The sequence below is a fragment of the Marmota monax genome, unplaced genomic scaffold (genome assembly GCF_021218885.2).
Source record: "Marmota monax isolate L192 unplaced genomic scaffold, Marmota_monax_Labrador192_F-V1.1 WCK01_AAM20220418_F8-fsc00020, whole genome shotgun sequence".
Taxonomy (NCBI): Eukaryota; Metazoa; Chordata; class Mammalia; order Rodentia; family Sciuridae; genus Marmota; species Marmota monax.
Window position 1 is genome coordinate 13836947 of NW_026692912.1, and position 25878 is coordinate 13862824.

At 40.5% G+C, this 25878-nt stretch overlaps 1 protein-coding gene and 1 pseudogene across 8 annotated transcripts in view; one reads left to right on the forward strand and one right to left on the reverse strand.

Annotated features, from left to right (window-relative positions):
* Positions 1-25878, reverse strand: part of Cdk5rap2 (CDK5 regulatory subunit associated protein 2) — a 194481-nt gene that overhangs the window by 103626 nt on the left and 64977 nt on the right. For all 8 annotated transcript variants that reach the window (XM_046451711.2, XM_046451710.2, XM_058581650.1 and 5 more), the window contains one exon: positions 542-712. In XM_046451711.2, coding sequence (XP_046307667.1) covers positions 542-712 — 171 coding nt within the window. The remainder of the gene's footprint in view (positions 1-541; positions 713-25878) is intronic.
* Positions 21175-21474, forward strand: LOC124097274 (transmembrane protein 258-like; annotated as a pseudogene).

Below are 25878 nucleotides of genomic sequence, written 5' to 3' on the forward strand. Positions count from 1 at the left end.
CCTCCAAACTTTTCATGCCGACTCACAATGGCTATTGTACCTGCTCCCACTGTCCTCGTTAGTTATTGTGGGTTTTATACCTTCTTCTTCCTTCACGGTTATTTTAGTGAGATTTTAGTAGGAAGCAGAATTAAACACTCGTGTTCAACCTCCCATGGTTCTATAAGTCTGTGTTGAGTCTGAAAAATTCACTACATAACCCAAGAAATATATTCCAAGACCAAAAGGAGTCATTTAAAGAAGTCGTCCAGAGTAGTGAAGAGGCATGGCCCAAATAAGGAACAGCAAGTACCCACTAGAGAAAAACAGGCCAGGGCTCTACCACTCATCAGATGACCCAGGACAAGTTGTTCTCCTCTCTGAGCTTCCTGTTTCTCTTACTCTCCTCATGGCTGAGGCTCAAATGACATAAATGACATCTAAAGTTCTCTGAGACAGAACAATGAAAACTATAATCATAACAGTTCCTAGAAAACAGTTCCTAAAAACCATGCTAAATCAAAAGATTAAAAGAAAAAAGAAAAAAAAAAAGTCGCAGTACCTGAAGCAGCGGGTCCTTTTGACTGGCACTTTCTATCAGATGTCTGATTACTTGCTCTTGACCACGCAATTTGTTATTGCTTTCACTTAAAAGACTCTTGTAGCAATTCTCCACTGCTTTCTCTCTTTCATTGACTTCATTGCATAATTTTTCAACTTCATTTCTCAGGTCCTACCAGGAGAAAAAGAAAAAAAAATGAAATTTATTTGATAAAAATTTTGAGGTAAGAATCAATTACCCACTGGACTTGCCAAATTATCACTATAAGAAAACAAGCTAATTGATGTATTTAACCAATGTGTATTTCCTGCTCATTCAGAATCTTACAAAAGCCAACTTTAAGAATATCTGAAATTTAGAAAAAGTTTTGTGCACCTATATTTATCACAATATTATTTACAATGCTGAAAAACCAGAAAGAAACTGGAGCCAACAACAGAGAAGTAATGATGAGAAAATTAAAACAGTATGGAATAGAAAAAGCACAATTATGTGTGGTGAGCCGTGTTTGTAGACCGTTGCCGCCATTAGAAGATGGCGCCGGTCTCCGTTGTGGATCTTGGTAAACAGCTCCTTATTAGGGAGAGTTGGCGTGCTGTCCCTCAATACCCTATGAGAAAACCCCGCGTGGCAGGCTTGGATTGGACTTGAGTAAGCTTTATTAGGCTGTGTGTGGGTGCATGGGAGAGAGCGCTTGAGAGAAACCTAGAGTTAAGGCCTGAATAAACCGCTGAAAGAAGAATCCTGTGTCGTGTCTTCCTTGCTGGCGAGGGGGTCGCGACAATTATGAGTAATATCAAACCAGGATTCCAAACTGTATGTACAACATGATGCTGTTTTCGATGTTTACACAAATGCTGCAAGGTCCTCAGGGAACATATAAAAATTATTAACAGTGCACCTACATGGAGGGAGGGAGGTGTTTTTCAGTTTTACCCTTTTTTCTTCTGAGTTCCTAAAATCTAGGTAATCTTGTATTACTTTCATAATCAGGAAAAAAAGTTTCTCAATACTATTTACAAAGAATTTATAATATGGAACTATTTATAAAGACTATAATATGGGAAATTATCATGTTATAGAGTTAAAAATGAAAAAAGGCAGTTTATAGTACAATCGTGACTACCTTAAAATATGTACTATTTGTAATATTGAAGCACAATTCATAATAGCAAAAGGCTATAAAACCCAAGTGTCCACAATAGAGGAATCAACTATGGCGTGTTCTTATAATGGGGCACACTTGAGCTATAAAGAAAAAGGAATGGAACTCTCTCTACAAATATACTGCCCTAAAGAAACCCTCAGAATATATTAAGTAGGGGTGAGGGGAGAGAGGAGAACCCAAGAGAAATAAGTATGGACAGCATACTACCATTTATTTAACCATAAAACAAATTAAATGGTAGTTGCCTATACGGTAGAGAGAACAAGGTAGAAGAGCAGAAATAGAGGCTAGAACTCATTTTACAGATGTGATGTTGGAACCATTTAAATGTTTACAGAATTATGTTAAAAAGAAAATAAAAATCCCCTAAAACTAAAAACAGTGCAAACAAAAGAACCAATCTAATTTGGTATTGAGTTGATTAGCTAAGCAAACATACAGGAATTATTTTAATAACTTGAATGCAGAGTAATTTGTGGGTCCCCGGTGGGATACTTTACTCTAAAGACAAAAGGGGCTGCAAAAAATCTTAAAACTATTTTCATTCATCTTGTTGTAAGTCATAATCTTGGTAGCGGTATGCTGAAGTTAGATATATGTATATAATATATATTTATTAAATAAGTAATTATTAATCTCAGAAAAAGCATAAGAATGAACACAAACTTAAAGGCTAAAACTCGTAACTCTAAATTTAAATTTGAATCTCAGTAAACTTATATTTTACTTCCTTCCTTCCACTGAATAAGGCCAGCATCAGTGTCCTCCCTGGTATCCAGACTGTAATCTCTACCAGAGTTCCTTAAAGCAGAAGTTCTCAAAATTAAGTTCCTAAAGCAGCAAAATTAGCATCACGAGACAACCAAATATCCCCACTTCAGGATCCCACTTCAGATCTATTAAGCCAAAACCTCTGATGTAGGAAGGCCCACCAATCTGTGTTTTCACAAACCCTTCAGGTAATTCTTATGCACACTCTCAAGACTACAGGATTCCTGTCCAAGGAACTCAGGAACCAACTAGAAAAAGCTTATTCTATTGTCCAAGAATAGAAAAATTAGAATTTTTAAAAAGATAATTATAATTAATTCATATATCAAAAATCCAAAAGTCTGGGCTGAGGGTGTAGCTCAGTGGCAGAGCACTTAGCTTACTCTAGGCTCTAGGTTCAATCTCCAGAATTAAAAAAAAAAATCAAAAAAATCCATGAATTTATGATGCTTTTTAAAAAGGCCTTCCATAAATCTGATAGACAGAATAATAGCCCCCTTCTCCCAAAGATGTTCACATCCTAACTCCCACATGGCAAAAGAAATAAATATAATGGAAGAAGGTTCCAAATCAGCTGACCTTAAAATAGAAATGCTACCCTGGATTGCCCAGGTGGGCGCAACAGGACCACAAAGATCCTTAAAAGTGAAAGAAGAAAGCAGAAAAGACCCCGCCAATCACTGCTGGCCATGAAGATGAAAAGGGGTTGTGGGACTAGAAACCAGGCGTCTCTAGAACCTGGACAAGACCAAGAGGTCAGGGTGCCCTGCAGCTCTCAGGAGGAGCCTAAGCCCTACCCTGCCTTACTTAGCGAGACCTCATTCAGACTTGATTTCAGAACTGTTAAGATTTTAACTCTTTATTGCTAAGTCACCAAGTTCATGGTAACCTGCTGCACCAGCAATAGGAAGCTAACACAAGAGCCTCTGGTGGATTCCAGAAAACTCTTATTTGTCTTTCCTGGAGGAACTTCACCTAAAGATAACTAAATAAACGATGAAAAATAAGTATCTCTTAATAGAAGTATTCAGCTATAAACAAAAAGTGGAATAATGAAATGAGATTATTACCATTTTGCAAACAAACATCAATGGCTAATAATATCTCAAAATCAGGGATTATCAAATGTTTGGAAGAAACAAAGAAAATGTTTTAAAAATAAAATGCTAATTTAATTTCTTTAATTTCAATTTAAAAAATTGGGGCTGGGATTGCGGCTCAGTGGTAGTGATATGCTCGAGTTCAGAACCCCCAAGAGACCACCAGAGACCAAGATTGATGTAAGCAGCAAAAGAGGTGTTTATTGGGAGCTAGCGCGGTCCTCCAAGCACACACAGCAAATGGTGACGCTGAGAGGCCCCGATCCCAGGGTTTGCAGCAGTTTTGTACACTCTTTGGGGAAGGCAGGGACTTCACATACTTCATAGCATCTCTTAGCAAATCATCACACACTGTGGAAAAATCATAAAACAACTCTAAAACATGATTAGCACATTCACTGGCGGGAACAAGTTGGATAAGGGTGATTGGTTAGTACAAGAGCGGGATTCGTTTGAACTCATTGGTTTAAGCCACAAGGGGTGTTCGTGCTGAACTACATGGTTTCCCAACATGTTATCAACCACCATAAACTACTCGGAGGGTCATCAGGCATCCCAGGTATTTTCCTGTCTCATGCTGATCGGTGGTTGCTACAGGGTTGCTCTGGGTCCTCACCTAGCCTGACTGAGTCAGGGACACCTGGGCACAGATCTCTCCTGTTATTTGCAGACAAACAACTCACCAGGGTGGGTATGTACCTAGGAGTGCTCTGTGGGTTTTTCCAAGGACAAGGGCCACGCCCGATTCCTTGAACAAGCTTTGCTCTGAGGTAGAGGCTGGTTTCTCAAAAATGGAGTCACATCAGTTTCTCAGGAGTGCACTTGCCTAGCATGTATGAGACACTGGGTTCGATTCTCAGTACCACATATAAATAAATGAATAAAATAAAGGTCCATCAACATCTAAAAAAAATTTTTTTTAAATAAATAAATTTTAAAAATTAAATGTTAATTACTTTTCTTGGATAAAAATGATATGATTGCCCTAAATATTTAGTGCAAAACAACTCGACCAAGAACCTATCATGAATTATAAACAGTAAAGAGAAATTCAATTCTATTAGAGAAGAAGGTTTTTTTTTTATTATTATTATACTGGAGGTTCAAGGGCCCCCTAACATATACCAGAAGTGGACACTCAAGTAAAAGTGGACACTCTGATATGTAAAATAGCACAGTGTTTATATATAACCATACATCATCCTGTATACTTCAAATCATTCTGGACTATCTACCAAACCTAATACAATGTACATCCTATGTAAATAGCTGTTAGACTTCGTTGTTTTGGGAATAATGTCAAATTATTCTATGTTTTCAGTACAGGTACAACTTTTTTCCCAAACATTTTCTATCCAAGATTGGTTGAATCCGTGGGTGTAGAACCCACAGATACAGAGAGCTGACTATAATACCAAAGCACAAGCAAATTCTATAATTAAAGAGTTAAAATGTTCTCCCTCAATACAATCACACACCAACAAAATAAGCCATTTTCAAAGTGTGAGTGCTCCTTTCAGACCTTGTCCATCTGCAGCCATAATTTTTATATAATTTTAATTTTGGTTTGGACATTTTCTTCTTATTATTTTTTACATTATACCATGACCTACAGAGAAAACACAGCAATTAAATAATGAGGACATAAAAAGTACAATTAAAAACAAAAAGGGAAGTTTAAGATTATGAAATCAAAAAAAGTTGCTTGGTTTTTTTTAAGTTTGGGGATGAGGGAGGTCCACAGAAGTGCCCCAGTACTGCCACGTTGGCTCAGATATCCTTTGAGCCAGAGAGAAAGAGAAGGCGGGTTTGCTTAGCAAGACCCCACGTCACGGCCACTGCCCTCGCCTACAAGGTAGGCAGACCTGTGACCGACCGGCAGAACAGGCCCAGTGACCCGCCAGCGGGGTAGACACGTCACCCCAATTGGAGGAGGGGCAGAGCAGAGCCGCCGCCCGCGCCTGCAAGGTAGGCAGACCTGCAACCGACCGGCAGAAAAGGCCCAGCGGCCTGCCGGCGTGGTAGACACATCACCCCAATTGGAGGAAGGGCCCAGCTGCCGCCCACAAGGGAGGCAGACTGCGTGTCCCGGAGAAGGGGCCCAGCGGGCCGCCGGCCTAGTTGAAAGATAACCCCAATTGGAGGAGGGGCACAGCCGCCACCCGCACCTGCAAGGTAGGCAGACCTGCAACCTGGAGAACAGGCCCAGCGGCCCGCCAGCGTGGTAGACAGATCACCGCGATTGGAGGAGGGGCCTAGCCGTTGCCCGCAAGGTAGGCAGACCACGCGACCTGGAGAAGGGGCCCAGTGACCCGCCGGCGTGATAGACAGATCACCCCAATTGGAGGAGGAGCACAGCCGCTGCCCGGCCCTGCAAGGGAGACATTGCAACTATACAAAAGCAATATAAATATATAGGGGGAAAATTCAATAACACAACAGTTTCACCAAGCAGAAAGAAACGCAAGCAGTATGAAAAGACAAGGAAAGAAAGGACCACAAGCAATGAAGGTCAACTCAACTTTAGAAGAGGTAATAGCTGCAGCAGATGGAATGTCAGATAAAGAATTCAGGATTTACATGCTTCAGATGATCTGGAGTCTCAAGGAGGACATTAGACAGCAAAATCAGACAATGAAAGATCACTTCGACAATGAATTACATAAACAAATCCAAGAAGCAAAAGATCAACTATACAGGGAGATAGAGGTTATAAAAAACAAACAAACAGAAATCCTTGAAATGCAGGAAGCAATAAACAAAATTAAAAACTCAAATGAGAATACTACCAGCAGAGTAGAACATTTAGAAGATAGAGCATCAGACAATGAAGACAAAGTATTTCAACTTGAAAAGAACATACACAGCTCAGTAGAACTGTTAAAAAACCATGAGCAGAACATCCAAGAAATATGGGATAACATAAAGAGACCAAACTTAAGAGTCATTGGGATACAGGAAGGTACAGAGGCCCAAACCAAAGGAATGAGCAATCTGTTCAACGAAATAATACGAGAAAACTTCCTAGACTTGAAGAATGAGACAGAATCCCAAATCCTAGAAGCCTACGGGACGCTGAATGTGCAAAATCATAAGAGATCCACACCTAGACACATTATAATGAAGATGCCCAACATACAGAATAAGGAGAGAATTTTAAAAGCTTCAAGAGAAAGGAAGCAGATTACATTTAGGGATAAGCCAATCAGGATAACAGCTGATCTTTCAACACAGACTCTGAAAGCTAGAAGATCCTGGAACAACATATTTCAAACGCTGAAAGAAAATGGGTTCCAACCAAGAATTGTGTATCCAGCGAAATTAAGCTTCAGGATGGAAGATGAAATTAAAACCTTCCACGATAAACAAAAGTTTAAAGAATTTGCAGCTAGAAAACCATCTCTTCAAAACATCCTCGGCAAAACATTCACAGGAAGAAGAAATGGAAAATAACAATGAAAACCAACAGTGGGAGGTAGTACACTAAAGGGGAAAAAAAATCAAAGAGGAAAAACAAACGAGGTTAAGTAACATAAATAAACAAATATGGCTGGAAGAGCAATACATATCTCAATAATAACCCTAAATGTTAATGGCTTAAACTCACCAATTAAGAGACACAGGCTAGTAGAATGGATCACAAAACAAGACCCAACAATATGCTGCCTACAGGAGACGCATTTGATAGGAAAAGACATACATAGGCTGAAGGTGAAAGGTTGGGAAAAATCATATCACTCATATGGACTTCGGAAACAAGCAGGAGTGTCCATACTCATATCAAATAAAATAGATTTCAAGCCAAAGTTAATCAAAAGGGATAAAGAGGGACACTACATACTGCTCAAGGGAACCATACACCAACAAGACATAACAATCATAAATATATATGCTCCAAACAATGGTGCAGCTATGTTAATCAAACAAACTCTTCTCAAGTTCAAGAGTCTAATAGACCACCATACAATAATTATGGGAGACTTCAACACACCTCTCTCACCACTGGACAGATCTTCCAAACAAAAGTTGAATAAAGAAACTATAGAACTCAATAATACAATTAATAACCTAGACTTAATTGACATATATAGAATATACCACCCAACATCAAGCAGTTACACTTTTTTCTCAGCAGCACATGGATCCTTCTCAAAAATAGATCATATATTATGTCACAGGGCAGTAGAGATAATACCATGCATCTTATCTGATCATAATGGAATGAAACTGGAAATCAACGATAAAAGAAGGAAGGAAAAATCATGCATCACTTGGAGAATGAACAATAGGTTACTGAATGATCAATGGGTTATAGAAGACATCAAGGAGGAAATTAAAAAATTCTTAGAGATAAATGAAAACACAGACACAACATATCTGAATCTATGGGACACAATGAAAGCAGTTCTAAGAGGAAAATTCACTGCCTGGAGTTCATTCCTTAAAAAAAGGAAAAACCAACAAATAAATGATCTCACACTTCATCTCAAAATCCTAGAAAAAGAAGAGCAAAACAACAGCAAAAGATGTAGAAGGCAAGAAATAATTAAAATCAGAGCTGAAATTAATGAAATCGAAACAAAAGAAATAATTGAAAAAATTGACAAAACTAAAAGTTGGTTCTTTGAAAAAATAAATAAGATCGACAGACCCTTAGCCATGCTAACGAAGAGAAGAAGAGAGAGAACTCAAATTACTAGCATATGGGATGAAAAAGGCAATATCACAACAGACACTTCAGAAATACAGAAGATAATCAGAAATTATTTTGAATCCTTATACTCCAATAAAATAGAAGATAGTGAAGGCATAGATAAATTTCTTAAGTCATATGATCTGCCCAGATTGAGTCAGGAGGATATAGACAACCTAAACAGACCAATATCAATTGAGGAAATAGAAGAAGCCATCAAAAGACTACCAACTAAGAAAAGCCCAGGACCAGATGGGTATACAGCAGAGTCTTACAAAACCTTTAAAGAAGAACTAATACCAATACTTTTCAAGCTATTCTAGGAAATAGAAAAAGAGGGAGAACTTCCAAATTCATTCTACGAGGCCAACATCATCCTGATTCCTAAACCAGACAAAGACAATTCAAAGAAAGAAAACTACAGACCAATATCTCTAATGAATCTAGATGCAAAAATCCTCAATAAAATTCTGGCAAATCGGATACAAAAACATATCAAAAAAATTGTGCAACATGATCAAGTAGGATTCATCCCTGGGATGCAAGGCTGGTTCAATATACGGAAATCAATAAATGTTATTCACCACATCAATAGACTTAAAGATAAGAACCATATGATCATCTCGATAGATGCAGAAAAAGCATTCGACAAAGTACAGCATCCCTTTATGTTCAAAACTCTGGAAAAACTAGGAATAAGAGGAACATACCTCAATATTGTAAAATCTATGCTAAGCCTCAGGCTAGCATCATTCTGAATGGAGAAAAATTGAAGGCATTCCCTCTAAAATCTGGAACAAGACAGGGATGCCCTCTCTCTCCACTTCTGTTCAACATAGTTCTCGAAACACTGGCCAGAGCAATTAGACAGACGAAAGAAATTAAAGGCATAAAAATAGGAAAAGAAGAACTTAAATTATCACTATTTGCAGGAGACATGATTCTATACCTAGCAGACCCAAAAGGCTCTACAAAGAAACTATTAGAGCTAATAAATGAATTCAGCAAAGTGGCAGGATATAAAATCAACACGCATAAATCAAAGGCATTCCTGTACATCAGCGACAAATCCTCTGAAATGGAAATGAGGACAACCACTCCATTCACAATATCTTCAAAAAAAATAAAATACTTGGGAATCAACCTAACAAAAGAGGTGAAAGACTTATACAATGAAAACTACACAACCCTAAAGAGAGAAATAGAAGAAGATCTTAGAAGATGGAAAAATATACCCTGTTCATGGATAGGCAGAACTAACATCATCAAAATGGCGATATTACCAAAAGTTCTCTATAGGTTTAATGCAATGCCAATCAAAATCCCAACGGCATTTCTTGTAGAAATAGAGAAAGCAATCATGAAATTCATATGGAAAAATAAAAGACCCAGAATAGCAAAAACAACTCTAAGCAGGAAGTGTGAATAAGGCAGTATAGCAATACCAGACTTCAAACTATACTACAGAGCAACAGTAACAAAAACAGCATGGTACTGGTACCAAAACAGGCGGGTGGACCAATGGTACAGAATAGAGGACACAGAAAACAATCCACAAAACTACAACTATCTTATATTTGATAAAGGGGCTAAAAGCATGCAATGGAGGAAGGACAGCATCTTCAACAAATGGTGCTGGGAAAACTGGAAATCCATATGCAACAAAATGACACTGAATCCCTTTCTCTCGCCATGCACAAAAGTTAACTCAAAATGGATCAAGGAGCTTGATATCAAATCAGAGACACGCCGTCTGATAGAAGAAAAAGTTGGCTACGATCTACATACTGTGGGGTTGGGCTCCAAATTCCTCAATAGGACACCCATAGCATAAGAGTTAATAACTAGAATCAACAAATGGGACTTACTCAAACTAAAAAGTTTTTTCTCAGCAAAAGAAACAATAAGAGAGGTAAATAGGGAGCCTACACCCTGGGAACAAATCTTTACTCCTCACACTTCAGATAGAGCCCTAATATCCAGAGTATACAAAGAACTCAAAAAATTAGACAATAAGAGAACAAACAACCCAATCAACAAATGGGCCAAGGACCTGAACAGACACTTCTCAGAGGAGGACATACAATCAATCAACAACTACATGAAAAAATGCTCACCATCTCTAGCAGTCAGGGAAATGCAAATCAAAACCACCCTAAGATACCATCTCACTCCAGTAAGATTGGCAGCCATTATGAAGTCAAACAACAACAAGTGCTGGCGAGGATGTGGGGAAAAGGGTACACTTGTACATTGCTGGTGGGACTGCAAATTGGTGCAGCCAATTTGGAAAGCAGTATGGAGATTTCTTGGAAAGCTGGGAATGGAGCCACCATTTGACCCAGCTATTCCCCTTCTGGGTCTATTCCCTAAAGACCTAAAAAGAGCATGCTACAGGGACACTGCTACATCGATGTTCATAGCAGCACAATTCACAATAGCAAGACTGTGGAACCAACCTAGATGCCCTTCAATAGACGAATGGATAAAAAAAAATGTGGCATTTATACACAATGGAGTATTACTCTGCATTAAAAAATGACAAAGTCATAGAATTTGCAGGGAAATGGATGGCATTAGAGCAGATTATGCTAAGTGAAGCTAGCCAATCCCTAAAAAACAAATGCCAAATGTCTTCTTTGATATAAGGAGAGTAACTAAGAACAGAGTAGGGACGAAGAGCATGAGAAGAAGATTAACATTAAACAGGGATGAGAGGTGGGAGGGAAAGGGAGAGAGAAGGGAAATTGCATGGAAATGGAAGGAGACCCTCAGGGTTATACAAAAGTACATACAAGAGGAAGTTAGGGGAAAGGGAAATAATAAAAAAAAAAAAACAAGGGGGAGAAATGAATTACAGTAGATGGGGTAGAGAGAGAAGAGGGGAGGGGAGGGGAAGGGAGGGGAGGGGAGATAGTAGAGGATAGGAAAGGCAGCAGAATACAACAGACACTAGTATGGCAATATGTAAATCAGTGGATGTATAACCAATGTGATTCTGCAATCTGTATACAGGGTAAAAATGGAAGTTCATAACCCACTTGAATCAAAGTGTGAAATATGATATATTAAGAACTATGTAATGTTTTGAACAACCAACAATAAAATTTTTTTAAATAAATAAATAAAATAAAACAAAAAGTGAAGAGAAAAAAAAAAAAAAAAGACTCCACATCACCTTCAGATTTCCTAGCTTTAGTGAATACTCACCACATGTCCAACCATTTGCTTTTACATATAACAAACAGCAATGTGCTATTACATCTTCTTGGGGTTTTTATTTTTACAGTTTTTAATTAATTTTGATTTGATTTCTCAGAACATGTTTTGAGGATTCTTTCTGCAAACCAACAAACTATCTTCCAAAAAGGCAGTGGCTAAAGTATCACTGCAAAGTGTTAGTCCCACCCCAAAGTGTAAGTTTTTATCTTACCACATCCTGGCCAGGAACATTTACTTAACTGTTTGCTAATATAAATTGGTATAATGATAATATAATTGGTATAATGATTCTTCAAGAATTTGAATTTGCATTTCCTTGATTGCCAACCCCGTTTCTGTATATCTGACATTTCCCCTCAGATCAACTGTCCTTACTGGCCAAGGATGACAAAATTTTCAAGGACAGCTCTAACAAAAATTTGATCTCTCAAGAATGAATGGCCTGGAGCAGGGGCAGAATATTTGCCTAGCATGTATGAGAGGTGTGGAGCCTGTGTTCCCTCATACTGAATCCTGGCAACACAGTAGCTGGTGCAACCAGAATACAAAAGAAGTGACACTGTGCCAGATCCTGGGCCCAGGCCTTAGAAAACTGGTAGCTTCCAACTCCTGCCTCCTGGAGCCCTGTGAGTCCTCCAAGATGACGAGTACCCTGACTCTGCTCTGCTGAAGAGCCACACACAAGTGCCACGGCTGACAACCCCAGTTATGCTTAGTTTTCAGTCATCTCCAACAACACGCCAGACACATGAGGAAAGATTCATGGCCCCTCAGGACCAGCCCCCTCACCAGCTGAATGCCATGAGTGACCTGACCACCGCAAGCAGAAAAATCACACAGCTAAGCCCTGCTCAAATCCTTGACCAATAAAGTGAAATATAAGAAAGTTATTGTTTAAGATGATCTGGGGTAATCTCTTACATAGCACCCAGAACACCACTAACTAAATACTTATTAGATAAACAAATGAGCAAATGAATAAAGTAGATGAGATTTCTCTTTCTTTCTTTCTTTCTTTCTTTTTATTTCAGTGCTAGGGATTGAACCTAGGGCTTTGCACATGCTCAGCAAGCACTCTACCACCAAGTCACCCCCCAGCCCTGTTTCTATTTCATGAATGAGGAACAGCATCTGCCTGACCCCACTCTCTGATTCCAAAGCCTCTCAGTTCACCCAGACACCATGGCACAGGTTTGTGTCTCTGGCATCACCCACCTATACCTTGATCCTGGTCCATTTAAATGATCTCATCTGACACTCGAGTTTAGAAAATTCCAGATGAAAACTGCTATGAAGAATATCTATATTATGTTAACATTGCCTTTCAGGTATATCTCTTTAAAGTCACAATAAACCTGCATACCATCCTAGAAGAACATGCCTTCTTTTAAATTTTATTTTAGTTATATTGTTTAAGTCTCACAAATAATAATTATATTTGGGAGTAAAATGTGATGTTTTGATATATGTACACATTGTGGAATGATTATATCAACTAATTAGCATATACATCACTTCAAGTACTTTTTGTAACGACAATGAAAATTTGTCCTTTCAGCAACTTTGAAATATGTAATAATTAGTTATGCTAATAAATAAATATTAATTATGCTTAGAATGTGGTACAATAGATCTAGAAAACTTATTCCTCCTAAGAAACTCTGGACCCCTTGTCAACACCTCTATCCTTCCCTACCAGCCACAGTCTTTGGTCACCACCATGAAACTCTCTACTCCTGCAGGTTCACCTCAGATTCCAGCTTCATCCATACTGTCTAAAGGATTTCATTCTTTTTGGTAACTAAATATTATTCTATTGTAAAAATATACCACATTTTCCTTATCCATGCATCAGGTGAAGACACTCTTGACTACTGTGAATAACGCTGAGATGAACATGCAAGTGGACCACCCGGTGCTCACATCAGCCCTTCCCAGTGCAGACTCACATACTCAGAAGCAAGATCACCAGATCATATGACACTCCTATGTTTGGTTCTCAGGAACCTCCGAACTGTCCTCCATACTGATTCACATTCCTACCAACAGCATTCAAGAGTTCCTTTCCTCCAATCCTCCACAACAACTGTTATCTTTCATCTTCTTAGTCACCACCATTCTAACGCATGTGAAGAGTGTCTCAGTGTGATTTTAATTTCCATTTCCATGATGATCAGGATGTTGAGCATTTTATTAATACACTAGTTGGCTACTTGTATGTCTTCATTTGAGAAAAGTCTGCTCCAGTCCTTCCCCTTTCTTCATCAGGTTATTTGTTTCCTTGCTACTGAGTGGCATTCCTTGTATATTTAAGGTTCAGATGCTTTCCCCCAGCCTCCAGGCTGTCTGTCCACACTTGTACCTGGTCCCCTGCTATGTGCTTTTCAGCTTGTTGAGTCCCCTTGGTCTGTTTCTGCTTTTGTCTACAGTGCTTTTGGGATAAGAGCCAAAAAGCCACTGCCCAAACCAATGTTATGGAGCCTTTCCTCTGAGTTTTCCTCTACTAGTTAGTTTCACAGTTTCAGGTCTTGCATTAAGTTGATTTTTTTATGTGGTGTGAGACAAAGATCTAATGTCATTCTTCATGTAAGTATCATTTGTCCCAGTACCATTTATTGAAGACACTATCCACTTTTATGCCAGTACCATGACATTTTGATTATGAAAGCTTTGTAGTATAGCCGTCCTCCTAATTTTAAAATGTCCAGGTATCACAGTCTATAGGCACAGTTAAGTCCATTTACATCATTTTCCAGACTAAGTGCCTTCCTCTATATATGCACTTGTCAGATCCATATTTTAATGTCTAGTTCAAATTCTAGCACATATGTGTACGTTCAGTAATCTTTTACTCTATTCTCCTTTCCATGTGCATTTAAATTTTTAACTCAGCTAACTAGGCTAAGAACTTCTTAACCTAGTAATACATGGCTACTCATGTTGTACCACATTTCCCCCACATGCCCTCCAAACATAACAGAAGACAGTGTGAAAATGACCTGCTCCAGAATTCCACAAAGGACATGTAGCTCTGTCATCCCCAAGATTAAGGGCTCTTAACCTGAGGTGCACTGATTGAACCCTGAGATCCTACACAAGTTTGTCCATGTACATACTTCTGGGGACAGGACTCACAACATCATCAACCTTGAGGAAATTCAATACACCCGTAAATATAAACCACCTCTTCTTTTAAATCATTGGTAATAGAAACCACCATTTTCTGAGCTTTAGCCAGGGCTTTTTCCATGAAATCACTCTAACCTCTCTGAAAGCCTGTGTGGTATTATTAATGCCACTTTTACAGAAAGGAAACTAAAGCTCACAGAGATGGTAAAATTTTGCCAAAGCTTTACAAACAATCTCTAATGCTAAAATTCAAAACCAAACCAGTGTGACCACAAATTCTGTGTTCTTTCCACCCAACTGCACTATTGCGAAGACCAAAGGAAGTATAAAACCAGTGTGTGACCTGGCTTTCAAGGTCAACAATTCCAACATCCCAAGCGAATTTTATGATTTCTCAAGGACTTGGGCTGATGGAATATCCAGACTGACACTGAGGCCCTCCTCCAAATGAAAGAGGCAGGACCAAGGATGCTGTACCGCTTATGAAGAGCAGTCAGATAAGGCTTAAAGCAGAGAGGCCACTGGGAAGGGAGGAGGTGTGCACAGAGGTGGCCTTGAGGAGGAGCGGCTGCCATGGCAACACAAAGCCGCCGACAGGCTCCTGTTCCCGCAACCCATGGAGTTATAATAAATGTTTTGGGGAGGCATGGAGACAGCATGTCTTGCCTGAGCAAAACAATCAGAACTGAAAATTGATAATCTTGGGTTTTTTCCCCAACCCTACTTCAATATTCCTGGGTTGTGAAGACAGAAAGACCTTGCCTTGCATCGTGGCTCCAGGCTAATCAGCTGTGTGACCACAGATAGAGAACTTAAATTTTTATGAGTATGTCCTTTCCAGAAATGATAATGATGTGGGCTCCTTTGAAGGTTAGTTAAATGGGGGAATACAGGACAGGTGCCCAGCACAGAGGCTGGGGCGGAGCAAACCATTCTGTCTCATCCCTCTCTCCCCTCCCTGGTTTTCTCTGATGGCCGCAGGGTTCAGCGCTTGTCTCTCCCTCTCACACACACCTTATCATCCAACAGGTCACCCAAACCTCAGGGTATAGCACACCCTGGGTAGAGAGCACAGGAGAAATGAAGAGTGAGGATTTAGAGCTCTTCATGGCCAAGAGCCTCAAACCTGACCGGTCACCCCTCCTTCCACCCCAGAGTTCCCAAAGGGACTGTACAAAGAAGCAAGAGCAGAAGGGGAGTCGAAGTACAACTCCGACAATTCCAAATCCAAAGCTGAACTTTCTTAGGAAATTTAAGATCCGAGGTATTGCTGTCATTGTTATTGTTCCCGGAGGGGCGCGTGCAGCTTAATGGAGCTGCCCGGTCCTCTTAGGCAAGTGGATAAAGACAGATGAACACTGGGGAGTGAGGGAGTCAGCCTGCCATACCAGGTGCAGCCTCCCAGGCCTGAAGAGGAAAGCAAGCAAATCCAGAACTTGGGTTCTTCCTGAATATACAATGAACACCTGCACCTTCATTAACAAGGACAGCCCACTGAATACCCCGGACTCTGAATAATCTGATTGGTAACTCTCCTCTTCATGAGGGATCCAAGTGGAAGAAGGGTAGAAGCTGTAGCCACTAGGAGACAAGAGCATCCCTTCCCCTCGCTCACTCAGCCCCTCTTCTCCCTACACCCAGCTGCCACTGCCTTCTTCATACAGCAGCTCCCTGGGGCACCAGAGTAGCTTCCTCACTGGTCTCCCTGTCTTTGGGATTATCCAGCCAAATCCTGTAGACCTCTGATCATCCTTCTGCTCAGAACCCTTCAATAACTCCAAATCAATTGCAGAACAAAGCCCTCGTAGCAGGCAGCTCCTTCCAGACTCCTGCAGTGGCTCCAGCCTTATCTACAACCAGCCCCCTCCCCTGGCCACTTATTGACAAACTTTCCAGGCTCTGCCTGTATCCACCCAGTCCCCTCCACCTGGTAAAAATGTCGTAAAATTCTCACCAATTACACCTAGAGATGGTGGCATACCATGTTCAAGGCCCAAGCCCAAGTGGCCATCTCTTCCACAAAGCCCTCCCTGATTAGTCTGGCCCTGGCCAACATCCTCCCAGAATACCATCCACCACTTTGATCTACAAAACTCTACAGCACTCAGAAGAGTGCAGGGCACAGTTACCCAGGACCTCATTCAACTCAACAACAACCCTAAGAAGCAGGTATTCTGATCATACCCATTTTGTCAATCAGAGTGCTGCCGTTCAAACAGTTCAAGCCACTTAAGCTAAATATCAGGTAAAAAGTGGTAAAACAAGAATTTAAAACCCAGTCTATCCTCCAAAAGATCAGAACTCTCTAATAACAGACTCCAAAGTTATCAAAATGTCTGAAATGTCAGATAAAAAACCCAAAAGAATGATTCTTAAAAACTTGAAGAGATCCACAAGAACATGGATAAACAGTTAAGTGAATTTAGAAAAGTAATGCAGGATATGAATGAGAAATTCAGCAGAGATAAAGATTTTGAAAAAGAACCAATCAGAAATCTTAGAAATGAAGAACTCAAAAATTCAGTTGAAAGTCTCAACAACAGACTACATCAAGTAGAAGGAAAACTATCAAAGCTTGAAGAAGGTCTTTTAAAAATCACACATTCAGACAGACATAAATAAAAAAAATAAATAAGAAAGAATAAAGAGAACATTCAAAACCTTTGGGACAACATTAAAAAAAATCAAACACCTGCATCATTAGGATACCCAAAGGGGAAGAAATGATGGTTAAGGCCACAGAAAACCTACTCAATGAAATGATAGCGGAAACCTTCCCTATCTCGGGAATGCCATGGGATCTAGGTACAGGAGGCCTAGAGAACCTCACATAGACATGACCAGAAAAGATCCTCACCACACACCATGTTAGACTCAAACTGTCAAAAGTATAAGACAGCCAGGCGTGGTGGACCATGCCTGTAATCCCAGCAGACTGGGAGGCTGACACGGGAGAATTGCGATTTCAAAGCCAGTCTCAGCAACTTAGCAAAGTACTTAGTCACTCAGGAAAACCCCGTCTCTAAATAAAATATAAAAAAAGGTCTGGGGACGTGGCTCAGTAAGTGAGCACCCCTGGGTTAAATCGTCAGTACCAAAAAAAAAAAAAAAAAAAGTATAAGATGAAGAAGGAATTTTTAAATCTGCAGTTTTTAAATCTGCACATTCCAGGGCAACCCCATTAGACTAACAACAGATTTCTCAGCATCAACTTTACAGGTCAGGAGGTACTGAATGATGTATTTCAAGTCCTCAAAGAAAAGAACTGCCAACCGAGATTACTACACCAAGCAAGGCTGATTTAACAGACATTTACAGAACATATCATCTAACAGCTGCAAAAACACATTCTTTTCATCAATGCGAGAAACTTTCTCTGGAACAGACCATAATTAAGGTACAAAACAAGCCTTAAGAATTTAAAAAAATTGAAATCATATCATGTACCTTTTTTATCACAATGGAATCAAACTAGAAATCAACAGCAAGAGAAGTTTTGGAAATTATATAAATACATGGAAACTGTATTTATACACACCCTTCCAAGGCACACCCCCGGTGACACTCCTCCTCCATCCATGCCCCACCAGCCTTTGGTTACCACCCAGTCAGTCCACTCAAACCAGGATGGTCTGATTAGGTTACAATCTAATTATTCTACCTCTGAATACACTTGAATTAACACAGGAGCTTTTCAAGGACACCTAATACCTAAACCGTAACAACCAAAAACAAATAATGAGAGCAAATAAAATTAAAGTCTCCCAACAAAGACAAGTCCAAGATCAGATGACTTCACTGCTGAATTTTGCCAAACTTTTAAACAGCTAACATTAATGCTTCTCAAACTATTCCTCAGAATTGAAAGGGAAGGGACACTTCTAAACTCATTTACAAGGCCAGCATTGTCCTGGTACCAAAATCTGACAAGGACACAATAAAAAGAACAGACCACGGTGTCTGGTGGTCACAAAATTCTCAACAAAATACTAGCAAATCAAATTCAACAGCACATCGAAAAGATGAGACGCCTTGATGAAGCTGGTTTAATTCCAGGGATTCAAGAATGGTTCAACATACCCAAATCAATAAACAATATATCCCATAAATAAAAAATATAAATCATATGATCATCTCCACAGATGCAGAAAAGGCAGTTGATAAAATTCAACATCCCTTCATGATTAAAGCCCCACATAAATTACTTACAGAGCGATCAGACCTCAACATAATGAAGGCTGTATATGACAGACCCACAGCCAACACCGTACTGCATGGGAGAAAACTGAAAGCACTTCCTCTAGGATCAGGAACAAGGCAAGTGTGCTCTCTGCTCTTATTCAATATAGTATTAGGAATTTTAGCCAGGGAAATTAAGCAAGAGAAAGAAATAAAAGGCATACAGACGATGAGATTCTATACAGAGAAAAACCTGAAGATTTCACCAAACGACCATTAGAACTGATAAATTTAGCAAAGTAACAGGATACAAATCAACGCACAAAAATCAGTAGCTTTTCTATACACCAATAATGAATTTGCTGAGAAAGAAATCACAAAAACAATCCTACTCACAGGAGTCACAAAAAAATAATAAAATACTTAGGAGTACACTTAACCAAGGAAGTAAAAGACCTCTACAATGAAAACTGCAAAATACTGAAGACGGAAACTGAAGAAGACACTGTAGGGTGAAATGATCTCCCATGTTCATGGACCAGAGGAACTGATATAATCAATGCCCATACTTCCCAAAGCAAGCTACTGTTTCATTGCAAATACCATCAACATACAAATGACATTCTTCAGAGAACTAGGGAAAAAATCCTAAAATTCATGGAAACACAAAAAAAAAAAAAAAAAAAAAAAAAAAAAAAACCAAATAGCCAAAAACAAACTTGAGCAAAAAAAAAAAAAAAAAAAATAGAGCTAAAGGCACAGTACCAGATTTCAAGACATACTACAGGACCATAGTAACAAAACAGTATGGTATTAGCATAAAAACAGACACGCCAATGGAACAGAACAGAGGACCCAGAAATAAATCCATGCATCTGCAGCCATGTGACTCTTGACTTAGATGCCCAAATGTACATTGAAGAAAGGACAGCCTCTTCAACAAATGGTGCTAGGAAAACTGGAAGTCCACATGCAGAAGACTGAAACTCAGCCCCTAATTCTCATGCTGCATAAAAAGAAATTCAACTTAAAATGGATCAAAGACCTTAATGTAACATTTACCACTCTGAAACTACTAGAGGAAACAGCTGAAGATACTGGCAGAGACAGCAATTTCCTGGATAGGACTCCAAAAGCACAGAAAACAAAAGCAAAAACTAACAAACAGAATTCCCCCCAGAATACAAAGCCTCTGCACAGCTAGGAAACAGGAGAGGAGACAGCCCACAGGATGGAGGAAACCTCTGCCAGCTATTCAAATGACAGAGGATTAATATCCAGGATATATAAAGAACTCCAAAAAAAGGACAACAAAAAAGTAATTCAACTTCAAAAGTGGGGAAATGATCTGAATAGACACTTCCCAAAAGAAGTACAAATAGTCAATAAATAACATGAAAAAAATGTTCAAAATGATTAGCCATCAGGGAAACAAATTAAAACTACAATGAGATTCCATCTCACCTCAATTAGAACAGCTGTTATAAAAAAAAAAAAAAAAAAAAACAGCAAATGCTGGTGAGGATGAGGATAAAAAGGACCACTTACACACTGTTGCTGAGAATGTAAATCAGCATAGCCACCACGGAAAACAGTAGGGAGGTTTCTCAGAAAACTAAAAAATAGATTTACCATATGATCCAGCCACACACTCTGTGTATATACTAGAAGGAACTGAAATCAGTGTACTATAAAGATATTTGCAAATCCATGTTTATCAAGGCACTATCTACAATAGGCAAGTTATATAATAAACCTACTAGATGCTATCAATGGATGAAAGGATAAGGAAAATGTGGTATCATTACATAATGGAGTCTTATTCAGTCATAATGGAAAACAAAACCATATCACTTGCAGGCAAATGGATGAAACTGAAGAGCATCATGTTAATAAGCCAGACTCAAAGCAAGCACTGCACACTTTCTTTCATCTGTGGAATCTAGAGGGGCACAAAAGATGACAAGAAAGTAGAAGGGGGCTCTGGAGTAAGGGAAAAGAGGTCGGAGGAGAGGGAAGCAGGGTCAAAGAAGGCAACAGGGAGGGTGAATGTGATCAAAGTAGGTCACACGCATTATAAAAATGTCACAACGAAACCCATTACTTTGTGTAATTAATATGTGCTAATTTTTATAATTTTTAAAAACTAAAAAGAGAACAACCATATGATCTAGATATCCCATGTCTAACTATGCATCCAAAAGAAAAGAAGTCAGCATAAAAAAAGATACCTGCACGTCCATGTTTATCACTGCACTACTCACAATATCCAAAGTATGTAATAAGCCCAGGTACCTGTCAACAAATGCATGGATAAAGAAAGTATTGTTCTTCCGGTGGCAGAGCGGCAGATTACTGTGTGCGGGGCAAAATGGAGCTTGAGGCCATGAGCAGACAGATACACCAGCCCAGTAAAGCCAGCTGTCTTCCCCCATCTGACTGTGGTGCTTCTGGCTAATGGCATGTTCTTCACCTCCTGGTTCTTCATTTACAAGGTTACCTCCACCAAGTACACATGGGATATCTACAAAGAGCTCCTCATCTCCTTGGTGGCCTCACTCTTTATGGGCTATGGAGTCCTCTTCCTCCCTCTCTTGGTCGGCATCTACGTGTGAGCTCCCAAGGGCAACCACCAAGTGGCTTCACTAAATCCCTGCTTTTGTAAATTAATTTTTTTTTACTGTTGCTAGAAGTGTCCCACCTACTGCTCAAATATAGGCAGATGTGTGACAAAAAAAAAGAAAAAATTATACAAGTACACAATGGAGTATTACTCAGCCATAAAGAATAAAACCCTGTCATTCGAAATACCACACGCTAACTCTCATATGTAGAAACTAAAGAATAAAATCTTGATCTGGAAGTAAAAGGATTATTAAAGAATGTGAAAGAATAGGTGAGGGTAGAGATGAGTAAAAGCAGCTGGGTAGACACAGTGGATCAATGGTAGATCAATGCATGATGTACACAAGCATGAACATATCACCATGAATCCCATTAATTTGCACAATTAACACATGTAATAAAAAATAAAAATGAAACCTGTTATGTATTCTTTTTTATCACTCCAGTGGTATTTCAAATGGAGCCCAAGAAATCCAAAGATCAGGAATACCCAAACCTCGCTGGCTAGCAGAGTCACCCAACTACATGTTCCAGGGAACCCCCTACTAGAAATTGATTCAGCTGGCAAGGGGAAGAGGACACAAATTCACATTTTGTTTTAATGCCTAAGAAATCTACAGAGCCCCTTGGATGCATCTGTTTTATTTGCTTATGAACAAGAGCTACTAGAAAAAGTTTGAAAACCCCTATCCTTCATCAGACACCCACCCTGCTTTACAGCAAGAACTGACACAGCAAGATCTGCATAAGGTCACTGAATGACAGGTGTGAATTTCTACACTAATAGGCGATTTTCCTTGAAGATTCATAGGTGCTCTCGGGGCCAACACTGAGCTGAGAACTGCCTTTGCATATCAGGACTTCTTACAGCATGTCTGGTTTTTAAAAAGTGGATTATTTGAAAAATAAAATATCCCTACAATCTTAGAATTGCATTAGAAATGAAAAGCCAGGCCATCACACTTCCTTCTCCAGCCAGCTAGTCAGTTTTATCTCTGGCCAGATGGAGAATGAGAAGGTTCTCATCCATCAAATTTCTACCTTATCAGGTTGCACTGTGAGAAAGCCTGTCAAAGGGCTCAGTGGTTACCTTTAAATATACAAAGGAAATTTCTCCAAAATCTTAATGAGGTATAGGTACTTGGTGATGTGAGAAGAATTTCCAGAATCAGTTCAAGACCTGGTGTTCAAACCACGTTCTGTGGAGCCCCACTGCTGTGGAGGAAGCAGTCACAAAGGGAGAGCAAAGGATGCCAGGCCTCCCCCCGACTTCAGCCTGCGCAGCTCCACTTTCAGGGTTTCTCTCCATAAAAGTTCATATGAACAAAGAATTAATATGCTTTAATAAAAGAAAACACACACACACAATGGAAGCCACTGGAGTGAGAAAGTCCTGCCATGGAGAGCTGGCAACCACCCCCATCTAACTGGGGCCACCTGTGCAGATTACAGAAGTTCAGAGCCGGGCTCAAGGCAGCCCTCCCCAGAAAGCAGAGGGAATTCAAACCGGGCAGGCCCAGTGGGGTCAGCACCAGACAGAACACCACACCTTTCTAAAAGCCCACCCACAGGATGCACTCGAGGTCCCGGCCCCCTCCTCCAGCCCCACCTCCTCTTCCCCAAGTGCCAGGCTTATTCATGCTCCAAGCCTTGGCACAGGCCTTCGCTCTACCAGGAATGCATCTCCACCTCCCAGTCCCTTGGGAAAACAGCTCCTTATCCTTGAGTCTCCACTCAAATCCGCCTCCTCCCTGAAGCCTTCCTCCGCCACAGTCCCAATCTCAGAGCTCCCAAAGCATTTACTCCATCCTGTTATCAGCACTCACCATGCTACGTGCATTTCTATTACATTTCCCCACTAGGTGCCTTCAGAGAATAGCATATTTGATTTCAGTCCAGTTCTCCCAGTGCCCAGGACAGAGCCTGGTACAGAAACAAGAAAATAAGAAAAAGGTCTCCCTGCCTGTGCCCTCATAGAGATCATGGCAATTCCTCAGGAAAACTCATGGGGACAGACTTTTAAAGTCAAAGCAGCCTCATGCATGAGCCACCAAGACACTCCAAAGTCTCTCAATCCAAGAGCATTCTGACCCTCTTCCTGGTGGGATCAATGGGCTAGACAGAAACAGACAAGCACTTTCTTCAGTGCAGAGGTTACTGTTGAGCAAGGAGGAAATGTGTAGCTTGGTGACTTGACTGGTAAAGGGCAGACCACATTTGTTAATCAACAGTGTCCAGTAGATTCTTGTGGGCAGTGGTTTGTCATTCAAAGTCCCAAGTCAGCACCTGCAACAATATTAACAGCAGGAAAACAGCAAAGAAGAAATCTGACCAAGCTGAGCATCTGCTTCTCTATACCAGGATCACATGTTAAATTTTATTCCTCATTTGTTTAATGCTAAGATAGATTAAAATCAACTATATTTTAGGGGAGTAAATGTTCATTTTAAGAGGTTAAGTAGCTGGCATAGAGGTTAAGCACCTCTAAGTGAAGCTGCAGTTCCAACCCAAGTCCACACTGACTTCCACTATTCCAAAGAAACCTACTAACGTTGCTTCATCTCTCCATTTATTGATCATTTATGGTGTGCCAGGTATTATGCTAAGGGCTATACCCTATCAACTAATCCCTGTTCTTCTGATAAGAAATGGATGCCATGGCTCAGAGAGGCAAACTGTGTGTGAGTGATAGAGCCAGGACTCAAATCGAGCGTGACTCTAGTCTCTGTGTTCGGGCTCTCTTAAGAAACTAGAATTGTCAGGGACAGAACTTCCTCCAACACAGTTCATTTAAATTGCACATTATTCTACAAGGATGCCAACTTAAGATCTTCACACCTGATTTTAAAAATAACAGGGGAGAGTCTGAGCCATCACACCACCACAGCTCTGTGTTCTTGGCCCTAATCAACCACCTGAGACACTGTCTCCAAAGCCACCATGTTTTGATTATGGTTCTCCAAGAGATGTACTAAATGCCATCCCAATCTCCTTCGAAGCCATCCAACAATGAGAAGCATGAGAACTAGAGGAGTTCGGGCTGAACCTCCTGAAGTTAAACCACTCCATGAACGCACATGGGATCAGCCAGCTGGGTGCAGGTACAACTTTAATTAGATTGGGGGCTTCAACTAGCAAATGCATCCCATGGAGCCAAGTGCCCAGGTACTAAAGCACACACTTGTCAGGATAGCAGTTGATAGGCCCTGTAACAGAGGAGAGCATTACGAGACGTCTGGGGATGCCATCTCAGCCGAGGCCTCACACAGGCTGCAGTGCAGAAAGGCAGAAAGACAGAAAGACAAGACGATGATGCCTCGCTCCTCCTCCTCACCATAGAATACTGAGTGCCCGAGCCAGAGAGAGCAAATCTGAAATAAAGAGCTCTCTCTCACCCTTCACCAAACATACATACTCAGGTACACACACAAGCTGGGCTAAAAGGAGAGAGCATCTTAAGTCTCTGGGGCCAAATAACGTGTGAAAGTTAGAGATGAGAGAGTAGGGAAAAGAAAATCCCAGCAGCATCGCCATCACAGGCCACAGAGGCTAGGACACTTCAACACCACTGTGAGCACAATGAATTGCGAATACAGGGGTTTTGTTTGTTTGCAAAGGTCTTCTGAATTTCCTTAAAGCAATATGGGTCCTCTGGCACAAGGAGGTATAGCACAACACAAGGGACCTATCTAAGAGCCTCACTTTTCAACCTATCTCATTATAAAGTAAAAGCGAAAGTGTGCACTCACAAGGCCTAATGATGTGCCTGTGCCATTACAAAGAATGTGCACTGAACAAACTGCATATCTCCCTCAGGACCATACTGAGCCAACTGGCACTGGGTTGCTGCAATTGCAGGCATGACGACCAACCCCCTGGCCCAACTCCTCCTGTTCATGCACAATCAGGCTCAGTAAGCCATCTGCCTCTCATCCAAACTGTGCTTCCAGCGAAAGCACTGTCTCCCCCAAAATGCCTAAGACCTGGCACAATGAGACTGGCAACAAATGCTTTTGGCGTGAGCTAAGGATAGTTTGATCACAACCAAAAGAATTTATGGACTTTCACAGAAACTAGAACCACCCAATATGGTCCTCTATTCAGACCTGAAGTCAGGCCTCATCTGTAAACCCGGCTGCAGTATTTCCAACTGATTTTGAAGCTCTTGTCCAAGAAAGAGATAACGGGAAATAAACAGCTATATCAGTCCCAGGAACTGAAACCTCAATGTGTACAAGCTCGGTGCCGTGGGCGAAGCTGACCAGCCCTGTTCAGAGCTGTCTGCTGGAATGGGGGCTGCGCAGGGCTCTGCACACCACAGTTCTCCTCACAAGAGCGCAGAGGCGATTCCTCCTGCAGGCCCCAGTGGCAGCGAAATCATCTTCACATGGTCTTCTTACAGGCACTGGCGACCTTGTGACAGAATTTCCCTTTTTACCCTCCCTGCCAG